Genomic DNA, 18,568 nt, shown 5'->3' on the forward strand with positions numbered 1-18,568 from the left:
ACTTGATGAGTCAACCTTCACTAGGTTGGTTAGTGAGTTAGGTATGCTTAATTATTCCTAAGTTATTTTGATGTATAAGCAATTTGTAATGCAGCAAAAAAAAATTGATTTTTCCTAAAGAGATGAAATTTTGACTAAATCAAAATTTATATCTCGTCGGATGTCCATTATCCGTTGAAAGTGAATATTCGTTGAATTTCATTATCTGTTGAAAATCAAATATTGTTCTGGGTACTTTATATCTCGACGGATAATTGTTTAATCTATATCCGTTAAATTACTTTAATCATAGCCGTTAAATTCCAGACCTTATCCGTCGAATTTACTTACAGTGTGTATGTATATTTTGATGGATATTCTTTAGAATTTCTACAGTTTATTTTATTTTTAAACGGCTATTTCTGGCAATTTTCATTGTGTAATTTATTGTACTTTTTAAATTTTTTACTTGTTTATTTCTAAGAAAGTATACCCCTTTCATTTTTCATTTTACCTTTATCTTTCAATCACAACAACGACACTTGTAGTCAAGATTATATCTCAGTCTGGATTTGTCTATGAGAAGAACAAATTCGTGGCACTGGTGGACAAGAACATTGCTGCCTCTGAGGACTATCATAAAATGATGGACTTCATTTGCAACTATAAACTAAGCTATGTTATGCTTGAGTCTCCAGTGCAGATCTGGACTACGGTTGTGTACAACTCCAAAGATAAGACCATTGCCTTCACTCTTAAAGGTAATGATTACTGTATTAATTGTGATGAAATTCAAGCTTGCTTTCATTTGCCTGAAAACAACACTACAGATGTGATCATCATGCTTATGTCTATGGGCTATTCTCTCATTCCTGCCAAACTAGGTGAGGTTAGGAGAATGGGCCTTAGAAATGAATGGAGCTTTCTCTGTGATTCTTTTATAAAAGCATTTTCTGGTAAAATTAGAAACTTTGATGCAGTTACTTATTCCATGATTAACAGGCTATATATGCTTTTGAATGAAAAGTACTTTAATTTTAGTAACTCTGTCATGATAGAATTAGGGTATAAATTAGGAGATATTAGGAAGATGTCCAAGAATATATATAATGCTAGGTTTCTTATGATGCTAGAAAACCATGTTTCTATGGACCTCTTGATTGAGAACCCAACAAATAAGATAGATTTTTGGGTCCAAGAAAAGAGGGTACTTGCTTATGTGAACAGGAACAATCTTACAGTGCAGTGCCTCTCAACTATCTGTCAATAATGGAGGCACCTCAGGTAAGTGAGGTAACTGTTTCTATCACAACTCTTTCCCAACCTCCAGTTTCTTTGCATACAACTGTGGCTATGGAATCTGTGACTGTGACCAAACAGATGCCTACCCAAGCCACAAAACCTAAAATTTCAAAATCCAAATCAAAGAAACCTCACTCTAGTTCCTCTAAAAAAACTAATTTTAAAAACTACCACAGCAAAAGAGGGGAGTGTGAAGGGTGGTAATAAAGGTGAGGGACAGGGTGAACATCAAATAAGCCCTAAGAATAAGGTGAGAGAGGTTAGTGAATCCCAGCCTAGCCACACCACAGTCTCCCAATAGGCTGTGGTGATTAATAAGGAAAGTAGCACATTGTTAGGTGCATCCTCCCAAAAGGATGTAACTATTGAAAATAGCTCATCTCGAAGAGCACATAACAAAAGGGGTAGGGACACTGCAGGCCAAACTCAAACCTACATTAGAAAGAAGAAATCCAAAACTTTGGGGGAGTCATAGGACCTAGCTCATCCATAAGCACTCCAACCTGGATGTTCACCAAAGATTGCAGTGATCATCATTTTAAATCCACATAACTTAAGCTTATCCATCAGACTCAATCAGTCATCCAAGACACCACTAGTGCCAATACCAAATGTCTTCGAGAAGCCCATCTTGAATCTCTGTAACTGCAGAAGATTCAGTCTCTTAAACAAAGTCAAGATGTGGATGAAATCAATAGAACTATTGAGCAAGTTAAGAAGGACATCAATGACATAATAGAGTACAAACCTCCTGAGTAAACAATGAAAGACATTCACCAGAAAATCAGGTTGGACTTTGACTTAGGTAAAAATATTGAAACATTGGATTCTAGGCTGACAGTAGTGGAGAATTCAATTACCAAAGTGCTTGTCAATAAAATGCATCAGACATTCCTTCTTCAAAAATTGGTGGTTGATCAAACTTCAACCCATGCCTTACTTGATGATAACAAAAAGGGGGAGAATGATGTGCATGTCCAAGTCAGTAAGGTAATAGTTCCAACCATTACCTTCTCTAAGCCACCAATGATGGACAACATTGATTTAATCAACATAGTAGCAGCTGAACTCAAGCTAAAAGAGCGAATGAAGAAACTTGATGAGAGAATTGAGAAGGAATTTGGTCTAATTGCCAGTCAAGACAAATATGTGAAGCACTCCACTCAATTGAGACCAATTCCAATAGATGAAATGAAGTTGGAAACATGAAAAGAGGTCAAACCTCATCTAAAGGACATCAACGGGCCATTGTGATTTTGAAGCCAAAGAAACACTCATCAAAACACTTAAGCAAAAATCCAATGGACCTAGTCTATGCAACTCCTAAACTTGATGAAAAGAAGTTGTTAGGTCACTCAATTGTAAATCACAAATATCCAAGAGATTCAGTTTTGAAGAAAAAGGTAGCAAAGATTTACAGGCATGGCAAACTAATTTGTGTGATGGCTGGACATCCTCAATTTGGAAAAGCAAAAGAGAAGGGAAATTGAGGCTCAAGTCTCAGAAAAAGCAGGATGACTTAGAAGTAAAGAAACAAGCTGAAAAGCATGCTACCAAGTTAGAAACTGAGAAGCCTGCCATTATAACTGAAACTGAGAAGTATGAGGAATCAAAGCGAAAATCTGAAAAAGGGTATAGGAAGGAAAAAGCCAAAAGGAAGCTGATATTTGAAGAAGAGGAACAACCAAAGCCAACTCAGTCTACGACCATAAATCAACCAACTAGCCCATAATGGAGCAAGTTGAAATCAAGGTCCATCCTGGTGTGAACTTTCATGGTGAGCAAATCATTCCCAAGGATGAACCAATAGACTGGGAAAGCTTACCAATTCCTGAGCTGAATTCAGAAGAAAGCCATTCAAGTCTTATCCAAACCCAAGCCAACAGTCAACAAATGAGATCAACTCTTTATATGTGACATAAATGAATTTTTAGACATTAATCTTTATTTGGATGAGCTAGATGAAGTGAGAGCAATTAATGCCCAAACCATACTTCCAGAAAGATTAGTGTTCAGATACAGGGGTGGAAAGGAAATCACATGGCCTCTTCATAGGATTCTCAATGACGGTTATATTATCTTAATTAAAGTATTATCTGCAATCAAGAAAAAATTTGGATTCACCAAGGTGGACAAGACAAAGATACTTAACAAAATTCAAAAAATTCAAAGAAGCTGTAGAGACCCAAATGCACTACCAGGAATCTTAACTATTCCTTATAATGGAAGTAGAGCGCACTTAAGGCCATATTGGTTGATGGAGTTCAAGGATGAAAAAAATACCAAAAAAAAATTCAGACTATAAGACCAGCTAAAAATATCATGCAATGAGACTCTCAAGGAAATGCAGGAGATGCTGGATCTATCTAATGAAGATGAATCTGAGTTCAACAGACAACTCCAACACCAGATAGAAGAGAACAATGAGAAACTGGGTAAAAAAACTAGACACTCAAGGAAAAATGATTAAATTATTCAATCTAGAGGAGCACCTTGAACAAGGCTTGTGATATTACTGAGAACTTTCTTCTATCAATTTTCAATAAAAATTTGCAACACTTATCATTTTTATCTACTATTGAATGATCATTTTGTATAAGGTGTTTTGTTATCTTCAAGTCCTCCTAAATTTATGCCTACAATTCTAGCAGACATAAATTGGGGGAGATTGTTAGGAATATGTTGTAAGCTTGATGATATTTCACCAAAACACCCTAGTAGATTTAATTAAGTGTGTTTGTAGCTTTCAACAGATAATTTTACTTTGTCATTTGTTGAAAGAATAGCTTATGGTTAAATAATTTTTTGTAGCACATTCCTGTATATTGCATTATCTTAGAGAATTAGAGGTTCTAGGATATTCTAAGTCATGTTGACTACTAGAATAATATGCAAAAAAGTTTGGCTAATTATAAATATTAGATGCCTTGTAATTTTGCATAAATGAAATTGTGTCAAATGTTATGGAAATACTTTCAACGGATGATTCTATAAGGCTTCGACGAATGACCCAAGTTACTCTCAACGGATGATCCAGTAGAGACTCAACGGATAATCTACAAAGTCTCGATGGATAACAAATTCAAATATGAGTTGATAGTGACTTGACAGTCACATGGGTTGATTGTTTACAAAAGGAATATGGCAGCCTAGGTTTTTGAGAACAAAGATGTATTTCCATTTACATGCTTACTTGAAGAAATATAAAGATACAGGACAGAGAAATGAAGAAACATGTGATGAAGACCTAGACACTTTGTTTTATATGTTTTTCTTTTTCATATGGAACTTGGTAATATATAAACCAAGAGTAGCAAGTAGAGAAATAATCAATAAAACTGAGAAATAGAAAAGGCTACATTTGTTAGGAATTTCTCTGTTCTTTGTAATTTTACTTCTAAGCAGGTGTGTGCATTCTTGCATCACAGAGTTCTCAATCAATATATATCCCATGTGGAAAAGATCAATCCACCAGAAAGTTTTTAAATCTTTGTGTTTAATTACTTTGTATTTTGAATACATTTATATTTCATTCCGCACACTGGCATATTCAAAGACTGATATATTTTGGTAAAGAATTTTCCAAATTTCCTTTTCCAGAAGAACCAAGAAATACATTCAACCCCCCCTGTAATTTTATTGTTAGATTGTTTGGGAATAACATAAAAGGTACATAGGCACATTGAACGGGGTTGGAAGTAAGGAGTTAAAAAAGGCTACCACTAACCCTAATCAATCTCAGCCACTAATTACCATACAAACACCACACATCGCTTGCTTTTCTGGTGAAGAAACACCATCATAGATCTTATTTACGGAGTAGAACCTCAAACTATGTTGTTACCAGATTTATACGTCAACAAATTGGCACTAGAAGGAGGGATATTGATCAAGATCATAATCTTAAAGAGGAAAAGATGTCTCATAATCATGATGGAAGTTCTTATGAAGGAACTGATAGTTATTCTGAAGGAGGTGTTGGGCGCAGCTACATTCAGTATAAACCCTAAATTCCCAGAAACGTGAAAAATCTTCCACGAACTCTAGATGTTGGAGGACACTACCTGTGCTTATCAGCAATGATGATATCTTGGGGAAGCTGTGTCTCTTTGGAGATACCCTGAATAACTTCAATTCAAGATTGAACACCATGGAGCGTCACAAAATGAGGAGAGGCTATTATTATGCCTGCCATGGTTATGGAAAAACACATATGGTTGAAGGGAACACCCAAGATGTTCGTGGTCCAGTTAATAAAGGAAACCCTCGAATTACCCTAAGGCGATTGGAGTATTCTGATGATGTTGAGCCTATTGTGGAACTTATCAATGAGGACACTGATGGGAGAGAGAGACCTCAAATTGACAATCAGGTTGTTAAGAGGAAACACACACACATGTTCGAGATTCAATTAACCAACACGGAGTACACACACAGTAATATATTTGACATGGGAAACCCATATCCTAACTTGTATTATTAATCAAAACAGTCATCAATATTACATCAATACATAATACCTCAATAGTGTCCCTAGATAATACTTGAGCCAACTAATGCTCAAGCATCTCCTAAACGATACCTAAGATGACTACATCTCTTAATCATACATCAAAACAATAACATAGCTATGTATATATAGCCATCAAAAACTTAGCCAACAAGATATATCTAATCTGATTATAATAATAATTGTCTACCCATACAATTATTACCCAATTCCATTATGAAAATATTTGTCAATAAATACAATTAATACCCAATCACATTATGTTAATAATTGTCAACACATATAGTTATTACACAATCCAATTATATCTTGTATCATCAAGCCCATATCATATATTGGGTTTAAACCCAACAATCATCCACTCCAACCAAATACAATTTTACAAACAAATTAACGGTCATCTTCAAGCCGTCGACGTTCGTTCGTCAAAGCCTTTCCTCGAACAAAAATCATATCATCTCGTTCTTCCAACTTTTGAGAATCACTAAAACCCGCATAGTGACCTCCAAACTACCGTTCTTCATCATAACGGCATATCCATCCAAAAAATTATGTGCATCAACCATGAGTGCCTCCTTTCACCATTGAGTCACCCGATCCTTGCTTTCACAATCCTTCGGCCTCTTTTGAAGAACATCACGAGCATCATCCAAATTCTTCACCTGGTTGATCAACAATCAATCCAGAAACTATTGTAATGATCCCGTCCATCTTCCACCCCGAGTACAAATGAATTGATCCACGGTGCAAGCCAACAGTCATACTGCACATAACTTTGTCTATTCTCATGTTAGCAGGCTTCTTATCATCAAACTATCATCACACTCCACCATACCAACTGAATCTCGAACATTCCTCCAATCAAATTCATCACGAACCTCGAACCTTGGCTCTTGATACCACTTGTTAGGAGGAAACACACACACACACACATGTTCGAGATTCAATTAACCAATTTGGAGTACACACAGAGCAATATATTTGACGTGAAAAACTCACGTCCCAACTTGTATTTTTAATCAAAACAATTACCAATAATACATCAATATATAACACCTCAATGGTGTCCCTAACTGATATTTGAGCCAACTAATGCACAAGCATCTCCTAAACAATACCTTAGATGACTACATCTCTTAAGCATACATCAAAATAATAACATAAATATTTATATATAGCCATCATAAACTTAGCCAACGAAACATATCTAATCTGATTATAATAATAATTATCTACCCATACAAGAGAGAGAGAGAGAGAGAGAGAGAGTAAAGACGGGGAAAAGAAAAGGGAAGGGGGTATATATGGTGTAGGGGAACCATGGTCTTTTCACCAAAAAACAAAAATCTGGTTTTTTTTCTTTTTATTTTCCTTTATGCAAAAATTCTATTCGTGCATTTGAAATATAATATAAAATTTTCTTTTAAAAACAAAAAGTGCCACAATCATATTTTTTAATAAAAGAATGTAAAATTAGTTTTCTCCCCGTATTTTCAGAATAATTTGTGAGCGAACGAATTAATTTCCATGGATTTTACAAATAAATCCCCAATAATAGAAATAAACTCTGGAAAAATTATTTTAAAATATCCAAACATCAAATTAAATCTAACTAACATTTTTGAAAAGTCTCAGGGACTGTTCTAGAGATAATAAAACAAATTTCGCACCTTGACCATGTTTTAATAATTTTATAAAAATATATAAGGATCAATTAATTCTATATTTTAATCAAATAAATCCTCTAAAAAATATTTTAAAAACTCGTGAATCACAAATTCATACTCGTAACTTCAAAATAACATATATTCACACAATATAATCAAACACATTTCATATTGGTACACTTAACCACATTATTCCCCTTTTAATAGCTGATTACACGAGTAACAATTACCCGATAATTCAAATAACGATATAACTTTCTCAATTACGAATCCAAACCACAGAAACACACAGAGGACTCAACATTTGTCATAACTCATTATAATCCTCAATTTTTATTATTCTTAACATTCTCATTTAATCCATCTTTCGAATAACGGGTCTCGTTCTACCTGACGGCCCTACAATCATAACTTAAGTCTTTTAGCTGACTCATCAAATTAGAACGAGGCTTTGCTCGTTCCTTATTACTATTTCACAGAAATTGCACATAAACCACAAAATTATATAACTTAATATTTTATACTCATAAATCCACATAATCCACAGTTATAACACAAAATTGTATTTATTCATATAAATACATCACAAAAATCTCAGTCGTTACAGAGAGAGCGTGGGGGGATATGGTGTTTTTTCGCCAACAGTGGCAGCTGATGGTCGGCGGCAGAGGATGATAAGGAAAGGGGAGGGTCGAGAGGGAGGGTTAGATGAGAGAGATTAGATATAAAAATATAACTTAAATTATAAATGTGTGGATAAGATTTGTTCTATATATAAAGAATGTGTGGATGAGATTGGATCTCACTCATAATAACGGGGTTCTCCTTTGAGTAACTCTATATATATATATACATAGATATACATATATGTACACATAGATATACATATATATACATAGATATATAACGAGTTGCTCAAATGAGAACCTCCACTAACGTGATAACTGAGATCTAATCTCAGCCACAACTTTTTAGTAATTACTTTCATTCTAGACCACACATTTTAATTTTGTAATTTTTATTGTACTTCATCTTTCTCGTTACTCACCACCACCATCCCACCCCTGCCCCTCTGCCTATGCCCCCTGCCGTCGCCGTCTTCGCCGCCTTATCCCCACCGCCGCCGCCTTTACTCCTTCAATCATATCTATTATTTTTGCCATTCTCTCTCTTTCTCTCTCTACCCCATCTCCGCTAAATCTCTCTCTCTCTCTCATACATAAACATATGCATACATACATATACTTTAACTTCAGATCTGTTGTTATTATTGTATCAAGCCCGCCGTCACTACTCCTCTCCCGCCCTTTTACACACACACACTCTCTCTCTCTCTCATAAATCACTATTTCGATTTGTGCAATTTTCAGATCTGGCGCTTAATATCGTTGGTGATTTTCATGAAATTCTGGTAATATTTTTTAATTTTCACTGATTTGTTTTTGTTTTTTATTTCGGGTAAGATTTTGATGGTCGAGATTGGATTAGACGAGGGGAGGTAGTGGTTGGATGTGGTCGATGAAGGAACTGGAATTGTGGTGCTTGTGATTATTTTTACTTTAAATTTTGATGATTTTTATGTGAATTGAGTAGTGATTTCCGTAAAACGTTGGTGGTTTGTTGGTCTTGATCGGAGACAGTGATCGGATGTGGTGATCTCTGTATTCCGGTGGTGATTTCTTATTTTGACGGCGGTGATTTTTGTTTGACGGTGGTGATATTCTATTTATCGCCAGAGTTGGAGGTGGTCGCCGGAAATGGTGAAGGTCATAAAAAGTAGTTGATGGTGGTTGTTGTTAATGTATGCTTGAATTAGAAAGAAGATAATGAAATATTAAAATAAATGGTGGGAGATTATTATGATGTATTTAAATTAGTGGATAGGATTAAATCTGATATCTCACACAAATTTGAGTTCTCATTTGAGTAAGATCCTATATATATATTATATAACTATGTAAAAAGAGACGCTCTATTATTTACCGGGAAATATATTCAATTAAAAATTTTGAATTTTCATGCGGTTATTTGAACTCTGATTTTTTTTGTGTTTGTTTGATTTTCTGGAAAAAATCATATTATACTGTATGTATTATACGTTTAGGAAAATAAAATATTTTTCTAAAGGAGAAAAAAATATATAGAAAAGCAATAATTTTCACGAAATTGACTTTTCCTTTTTAAAACTGGAAAACATTTTTTAAAATGAACTTATTCTCACCATTTTTCGTAAATTTTTCCATAATGCAAAAATATTGAATTTTTCATTACGATAATTACTTTTCTCATAAATTATTTTCCAAAAAAAAAAGGTTTTGAGAAAAATATTTTTCGAGAAATTTTTTCCAGATTAATTTTTTCGAAAATTTTAAAAAAAAAATTCCGAGTTCCCCAAAAAAAATTCCCGAGAAACTTTTTTCGAAACAATTTTCCGTTAAAAAAATTCCAAATTTTTCGCAAAACTTTTTTCCGAGAAGTTCTTTTCCTTTTCCTATCCGAGAAATATTCTAAACTTTCCCCAATAATAATTTTCGAAAAAACATTACAAAAAATTGTTCACTTTCTTCTTCCTTGTGTATAAGTGTTGAACGAAGATCTGTGTATTGCCGATATATGTATGGATCAAGTAAAAAAAGAATGTCATTATAGAAACAAAATGAGGGAGACGGTCAGATAAAATGCACAAGTTTAAGAGTTGTATCTTTCTTTGTTAAGATACATGATTAGCGTATGAGTCGTTACCAACTTTAGATTTTTAGCAAAGTGATCTCCTAGTGTGACACCACTTTTTATAAAGGAGGATCACGAGTTACAATTTTCCTTATAGTGATCCAGATGAGAATGTTGGAAAAGTAGAATTTATTTTGGGGTTAAATGGCTATTACGTCAATCAAATGGACCTAAACTTGCAAGTAGGTAACTGAACTGGAAAAACTTATAATTGGGTATATGAACATTATTTAATATTCAATTAAATAACTAAACATAAACATAGCTTTCATGATCGTTCATTCTTTTTACTTCTAACGGAGAGTCATTTAGTACTTCCATATCATCATCTACGTAACTGGTTGACCAAATTTAACTTAACCCGATCCGTAATTAACCCAACTTATAAACCCGGTCCACCACATTAAATCAATACAAACTTAAATTAGAGTCATTTACACATACAGTCATTTTACACACATTGAAGAGGCAAAATTAAGGTTTTATTAGGAGATTATAAAGATAGCAGAAATCGAAGAGATCTTGAAGAACTCAGCAACAAAGATGTAAGTATCTTCGAATATGACATCTTGTATATATTTCGATTTATCTTGTATATCACATATTTGATGAAATGCTTTATGTGCACTATCTGTTTAAAGAATTGATTTTTGTTACACTTATCTTCACACACTTATTTATTAACACATGAGTAAGAAGTACACATTAGTTGTGTATCATAGTGGAAATTTTCTACATGTACCATATAGACATTACTCGTCACAAATAAATAAGATTTATAACGATATTGATCTTGAAAATTGGACTGTCGAGGAATTGAAAGTAGCTTTAGGTGATGTAATGGGAGAGTTTGATTCATTGTATTATTGCAAAGATGGGAGAAGTGTTAGTGGTGGGTTATCTCTTTTAAATGATGCAAGTATAAGTCATATGAAAGCCGTGAGCAATGGGTTTGTAATGTTATTTGTGTATCACTTAAGTGTCAGTGGGAGAGAAGTTATGGTAAATGAACAATATAGTATGAAAGAGAGTGACAGTGATGAACGTAGTTGAAGTGATGAAGAGTTTGTTGAAATTAGGAGAGCTACAAGGGCGGAGAGAAAAAGAATAGAATAAGATAAAGAAGAAGATTTAAGAAGGAGACTTACTTAGGTTTCAAAGAATGTATGTATGTTATTATTCTTTGGGGAGAACATGGAAAAATGAGTGTAGACCTATTCTTGGGCTTGATGGATGCTTTTTAAAGACCGTATGTGTTAGTTAGCTCTAATTTGCGGTTGGGAGGGATGGCAACAATTGTATCCTGTTGTTAAGTGGAATTTATGACACTTATTCATGCTCTAATAAGCTTTGAGTTGGTGTATTTGTACTCAGGTTATTTGTGTTTTAACGTGTTTTGTAGTATTTTTGCATTTCAGGCTTTACTTCTTGAATCAGGTGAATTAGCATTGTTTTGATGCTAATATGGTGTTTAGGAGGTGTTGGAATAAAAGCTTGAAAGTCTGGCTCGAAGCTGCAAGGAATAAAGAAAAGAAAATAAAGTTTTTTGGCAGAGGATCGGCGCGCCCGCGCTGATATTGCATGCGGCCGCGCCAGGGAGCAAAATATCAGTGCGCCCGCGCTGGTGAAGCGCGCGGCCGCGCTGGGTCGGGAATTAAAAATCCTGATTCTTTTATAATTTGATTTCTGGACTCCTGGGAATGCTTGGACTGCTATATATATATATATATATATATATATATATATCTTTAGGTTGTTTTTATAATGTAATCAAGACATCAAGGAAGGAGCAGACGGCAAGAGACCTTTTGGCACAATTCAACAAAGGCGAAGACGATCTAGTTTATTCTCGTGAATCTTTGTTTTGAGTTGTAATTTGGATGCTTGTTTCTTATTTTGTTGAACCTATATTCTTATGTGTACTTTGGTTTTATTTATTTGTATAAAGACTATATTTGCTATATTATGTTTTCATTGGAACTCACGTTGGCGATGAGTTTGTTTATGGGGTAATCGTTATCGTGGGGTTCTAGCGGATTTATTTATGGATTTATTTAGTTGATTTATTTAATGCCTTAGTGTGTGGTGATTGTATGATAACCTAGTTTTGGTTGTGCTTATTCGTCTTATGAGCGTCGCGAACTTATAAGATAGCGTGTTAATTCTTAATGAAGCGAAAGTGAATTTAAGAATTTAGAACTTGACATGCTAGCATAGGTTCATGTATTGTTATGCATGATTAGTAGGTAATTTTAACCATCTTACTTGCCATATGTAATCAAGATAGATAACTTGTGCTTAAACCGTTATGTTGTCAAATTCTATAGACATATAGGGTCTCAATATAATTGGTGCCTATTTAGCTTCTATCTCTTTTGTGGATATATGGTAGAATGGTATTCGTGTAACGAATGTTGGCATTTATCAGTTTAGTGTTATCTGATTAGTGCCATCACCATTGCATGCTAAGGTTGAAAATAATGAGGCTACTGAATGAAGTACTTAATGAAGTTAGAATCTCATGTTTGTCATATATATTAATCCAGTCTATTTTATTTTCGTAGTTAATTTTGTTAGCGTAATTCTTAGTTATAAATATCCTCAAATTGTTATAGTCTTAGCATTTAATAATAACCATACATTGTTGCTTAGGTGCGTAATTTAGATAGTTAACCAATACAGTCTCTGCGGGATCGAATTTGATTTATATCTTATACTACTTGTGAACTCGTATACTTGTGTGTATTATTAGCGCGTGGTTAGCGACTAACACCTGTAGTTATGGCGGTTGTAGAAACCGAATTCGATGTTTTTTGGAAATAATTTCTAGAGTTGCTCATATCAGATCTGGATCTTGGAAATGACTTTAGCAAGACATTTATTTATAATCAACAAAAGGTATACTTCTCTTATTCTTTACAATTACTTCATGTTTCAAATTTGCATATATTTGTACTTACCATTTTCATTTATTACTGGTTTGGATAAAACAATTAGGGAGTTATTGCCAGATGTGGAACACAAGTTCTACACAAGGCACCTAGCAGCCAATCTGTCAAAGAAGTTTCCATCTGAAATTGTGAAAAATGCATTTTGGAAGGAATCAACTACAACATGCCTACAAGCATTCAAGTCTACAATGAAGGAATTGGAGAGAGCATCAAAGGGAGCTGCTAAAAAGGTGAAGGAGTTCAATCCAGCAGTTTGGTCTAAGGCATTTTTTGCCACTCATTCTCGCTATCGAGATTACCTGTGTCACTTTTAATGAATTGAATAAAGTAACTATTTTCTATTTCATTCTTTGTAATTATCTTCTTTATAAACATATAATATTTAGATAAATAAGAATAAAAGCTCATAACATTAATAAATCAATTCATACACTGCCGTTACACACCCTTACATGAATAAGACAAACAACAACATGGCTATTACTGCAAATGTAATTCCTAAAGATTTCTTCAGCAAATGAATCTGTTTTTCTTTTACCAACTTCTTTAACTTCTATGTTTCTTTATTGTCCTTCCTAGCAAACACTAATTCATCATTCAACACAATACTCTTCCTATCATCAAAATTCATATCACCAATCAATTTATGAACTTGTTCAGTTTTAGCTTCCAATTTAGTCTTCAATTCATCAATAACTTCTCGAGATCTATCAGTGAAAGGGGGATCAGCCCATTGAAAAAATTTGCATGTCAAATTTGGATCCTACAAAATATAAATTTGTACTTATGAATAAATGAGTCTGCAATGTTTAAGGGAGAGTTAAAATTGATTATAAAAAAAACTTGCCTTGAAATGACTACACTAAAAATACCTTCTTCCTGAATCCAGTGTTCCATTCCTCCATGCTTCCCGTATAAGAGCATCAATTCCGCATCGACAGTTCCTATACTTATATATTCGAGTCAGTCTTGTTGAATTTGTAACAGATCTTCTGGAATTTGAACTAGATGAGTTCATGATTCAAGAATCAAAATTTACCAATATATTAGATATATACGAGAGAGATGTATACCGTTAATGGGTGAACGAGGGATGGGTTTTATCTCTAAATTCAGGTTTACCGTTACAGAAATGTGAGCATAACCATGTTTGTTAATTTTAGACACATCAGTAGAGCTAGTTATGTTTTCATCCATTTTTTAAATTTTAAAACAGTGAGTACCCAGTTGAAAGTTTTAAGATGTTTAACTAGTTGACCGAAAGTTTTAAGATGTTTAATTAGTTGACTTGAAACAAGATATTAAGTCGATCACTCATTTTATCCAAATATATCAAGTATGAAATTATGTATGTATTTTTGGTTATGTGGGATAGCCAATATTTTTCTAAGAATTTAAAAAATTGTTTAATAAATTCTTTTGAATTTATCAAAAAAAAATATTTAAAGTAAAATTTACTAATATCGATCAAATTTATAATTATGACAAAAGTTGGTCATATTTGTTATTTGAAAATGTTCATTACAAACCAGCAGGTTTTGCATCCAAAATATAAATTTCACTAGACATAAATATGACCGATGTTGGTCAAATTTATAACCGGAAAATTTTAATTAATTGGCGGTAAATTTTCCTCTCTTTTTTTAAAGATCCAAAAAATAACTAAGACCGAATAATTGTGACCGCCGGTAGTCACAATTAAATGTTGACCAATTAGAAATAGAGAGCTGATTTTAAATATGATATATTCACCATTTTTTTCTTGTAGTGTTACTTTATTTAGTCACCGGTAGATGGTTGTTTTGATACAAGTTTTCAATTTGCCGATTAAATTGAGTCAAATTAAAAAACAATATTATACTTATAATATTTATTTATTTATTTATTCTTATCGTAGGGAAACCGCAGCCGCTAACTTTCGGGGTCGTACTGAGTAAACCCCACGGGCTCACGTAATATCCTGCAAACCACGTAAACTAAGATAAACTGCACTTAAGCGACATGTTGTGGTTAAGGAGTCATAACCATAAATTATTCTCTCGTGGGATTCGAACCTTTGACCAAAAAGATAATTATCCATTTTTTAATAAACTGAGTCAATTCTTACAGTTACTTATTATATTTGGATGAAATTAGTGATAAAATTGATATTTTTTCTTAAAAATAACCTGATTGCCTATTCTTACTCATTGCTCGCATCTCCGCATCTAGAAATTTATAGGTCCGCTTTATGTTTTCCTTTTGTTTTTCTGGGCCAAACACAATTTTTACAAAAATTTTGTAGGCTGACAAATTTATTTTCTGACTCTTAAATTGTTAAAAAAACATTCATTATTGTTGCGCTATGTTTTATTTTTATAAATCTTCAACTAGCAGGACAATCAAAATTACCCTTTTTTAATGCAAAGTCTAATGCTTTTTTTGTCCTTTCATTTTATTCTTTATACTCCTAACAAGTAAGAGTTACAAGATTAAACTGCACAAAATAATAGAACAACAAAAATTAAACAATCCAACCCTTAAAGAATTTTTATTAAGTATAAAAAAAAACAACATAATACATTTGACTGATAAGTAGGCCAAAGGAGTCTTGATTTGCATACTTACATCACAAAGCAGCTACAATATTTGAGCATTAAGAATCAAATATGTGGCGTGGCAACAACCAAGAGTGGAGATTCTCGACGAAGAGTAAGGCCTGTGACAGCAGTCATGTCTAAATCCTCCAATCTTTTCCCATCAGGCAGTTTGAAATCAAACTTATGCACAACATTTGCTACTGCAAGCTCATTAACAGCCATTGCAAATTGGATCCCAGGGCAACCCCTCCGACCGGCTCCAAAGGGAACATACTCATAGTGAAGGCCTTTGTAATCAATAGGACTGTTCAAGAACCTCTCAGGCCGGAACTCCTCTGGCTTGTCCCACAAAGAAGGGTCTCTTGCAATTGCCCATGCATTTATCAGTACTTGTGTCCCTGATCTTATGTCATACCCCATTACTTTAACGTCTTGCCTTGCTTGTCTAGGAACCAGTAATGGAGCTGTAAAGTAAAGTCGCATACTCTCTTTCATTACTGCTTTCAGGTAGTTCATTTTAACTAGATCACCCTCTAATATCATTGATTTACCATTGCCTATTTCTCTTACCTCATTCTGCAATTTGAACATGACGTCGGGACTTTTTATCAGCGCTGCTATTGTCCACTCCAAACTTGTAGCTGTTGTTTCAGTTCCAGCAACGAACATATCCTACAGGAAGTTTATAACCCATATATATATAATATGTTAAGTTAGTGGCACTTTGCCCCCAAAACTCACAATTATTAGTTTCAATTAAAAAGTACAAGAAACTCCGTCAGTTTCCTGTTCTCGTTAAAAAGTAGAAGGGCGCTTTAGTAACTACCTAATATAATTTTCAATTTTATCAAACAACATAGTAATTGAATTTCATATTCTAAAAATTTAAATTTTTATTTATAAAAAAATATACTTGCATAATTTGATTGATTAAAATAAAGAACGATATAATTTTAAAAAAAAATAAAATAATTTTATGCAAATGATTGAGATTAGTTTTTTATAAGTTCACTCTTAATTATTCGAAAAAAAATATTGAGATGAATTTAATATGATTAAAATTATCATATTTCTTTCTTTTAAGTTAAGAACTTAAGATAGATGAAGTATTAAAATTTGAATAAAAAATATTTTGGGAACTAAATCAAATTGTTTTATATTTTTTTAATAAAAAACTAAAATTAGATTATGCAATTAAAAAAATGCCCCAGTACCAAAGTTCAAAATATTTATTTTTGCCAACAAGGTGTTGGTGCGGTGGTTAGGTGGTTGAACTCTTGTATCCCGTTGCGGAGGTCATGAGTTCGACTCCGCATGTGCGTGTGCGTAATCAATTAGCAAAAAAAAAATTAAGGATAACACAGCATGAATTCGAGAGAAGTGTTGCAAACTGAAGGTGATTCCTAAGTTTTGGGGACAAACTGTCACCAACTTAACCAATTTAAATATGTGTAGTTATCTATTTTTTGGCCAAAACTTACGGGGTACAAAGTGCAGTATCCTCGCATTAAAATATGTAGTTCTTAGTTGTAGATATAGAAATTAGTTTCACTTATTCAGATTAGTGTGTTAGTGACAAAGGTTACTTGAGGAAATGGAATTAGTATTCTGACATAATTACTGCCAGTAGTTGAGTTACATTAAAGTAAGAGAGAGATTGTAAGTTGTAGTAACTTACCAGGATAACAGCTTTGATACATTCTTTATCAATAGAAGAGGCAGCATCTGTATTCTGAATGTCAATCAAAATTGATACAAAGTCTTTGTTTGCGCTATCAATATTCAATGCACTAGTACTTAGACGATCTCTGAGTACACCTTCCAGAAAAGTATCCATCTCTTTAGCCAATTTCTCCACCTTTCCATTCAATCCATTGAGCCAATCAACCCAACCAAAGAAAGGGAAAAAATCCCCGATGCTGCGGGAATAACCTAACATATTCATTATGTCCCCAAGTAAGCTCTTGAAAGAATTCCCTTTATGACCATTTTCATATTTCCTTCCTAGTGCAACCCTGCAGACTACATTTTTGGTTAGTTCAGCTAACAGATCGCTTAAATTTATTATTATTGAATAAGAATCTTCAATATTTTGAATAAAAAGAGCAACTTCTTCTTCTCTGACATTGTGAAATGAATGAACCCTACTGCTACTTAGGAGCTGAGTAATACATGTACTTTTAACTTGTCTCCAATATTCACTATAACGAGCAAATGCCACATCCCTGCCGTTATAGAATATTCTATTGGAGACACTTGAACTAGGTCTGTCCGAGAAAACCAGATCATGGGTTTTCAATATCTCCCGAGCCGCATCAGCTGATGAAACAACAAGAACAGGTACACGTCCAAACTTAAGTAGCTTTAGTGGTCCATACCTTTGAGCCAAGGCTCTGAGTGAAATGTGCGGGTCTGGACCAATTTGATGAAGGTTTCCGATTATAGGAAATTTTGGTGGAGAAGGTGGTAGCTTTTCCAAGACTAATTTTCTATGTGTTAACCAGTTGTAGAGCAAAATTGTAACAAGAAACAATGAAAAAGGATAGAGATACAGAGGATATTGCTCCGGCATTTTGATTGTTATTGCTTGTCGATTAAAAGAACTAACGGCTACATTTATATGGCAAGAAATGTGTGACCTCAATTAGTCTTTAAGGAGGATAGACTTGATCACAGAGGATAAGATTTTCCCATTTATGTTGTTATAAAATAAAAATGGGTTAAATACAAGTGTGAGACGTATTTTAATTTAATCATCAAACTTAAGTGAATCTCATTTAAATTATTAAATTTAAATTAAATATCAAATAGATAACTTAAAATATGTGTTTTAGAATTAAAATTTATTTT

At 33.5% G+C, this 18,568-nt stretch overlaps 1 protein-coding gene across 2 annotated transcripts; it reads right to left on the reverse strand.

Moving 5' to 3' along the window:
- Positions 1-15,757: 15,757 nt before the first annotated feature.
- Positions 15,758-18,350, reverse strand: LOC141708527 (psoralen synthase-like). 2 transcript variants are annotated; one of them, XM_074512193.1, is made up of 3 exons: positions 17,891-18,350; positions 17,397-17,740; positions 15,758-16,390 (listed from the first exon to the last, which is right to left on the reverse strand). In XM_074512193.1, the coding sequence occupies exons 1-3, from the start codon at positions 18,288-18,290 to the stop codon at positions 15,782-15,784; spliced, it is 1,353 nt and encodes a 450-aa protein (XP_074368294.1). In that variant the 5' UTR covers positions 18,291-18,350; the 3' UTR covers positions 15,758-15,781. The 2 variants fall into 2 exon arrangements, with proteins under 2 accessions (XP_074368294.1, XP_074368293.1); XM_074512192.1 differs by having other exon boundaries at positions 17,397-18,350.
- Positions 18,351-18,568: the final 218 nt, after the last annotated feature.

Source organism: Apium graveolens, chromosome 2 (genome assembly GCF_009905375.1).
Source record: "Apium graveolens cultivar Ventura chromosome 2, ASM990537v1, whole genome shotgun sequence".
Taxonomy (NCBI): domain Eukaryota; kingdom Viridiplantae; phylum Streptophyta; class Magnoliopsida; order Apiales; family Apiaceae; genus Apium; species Apium graveolens.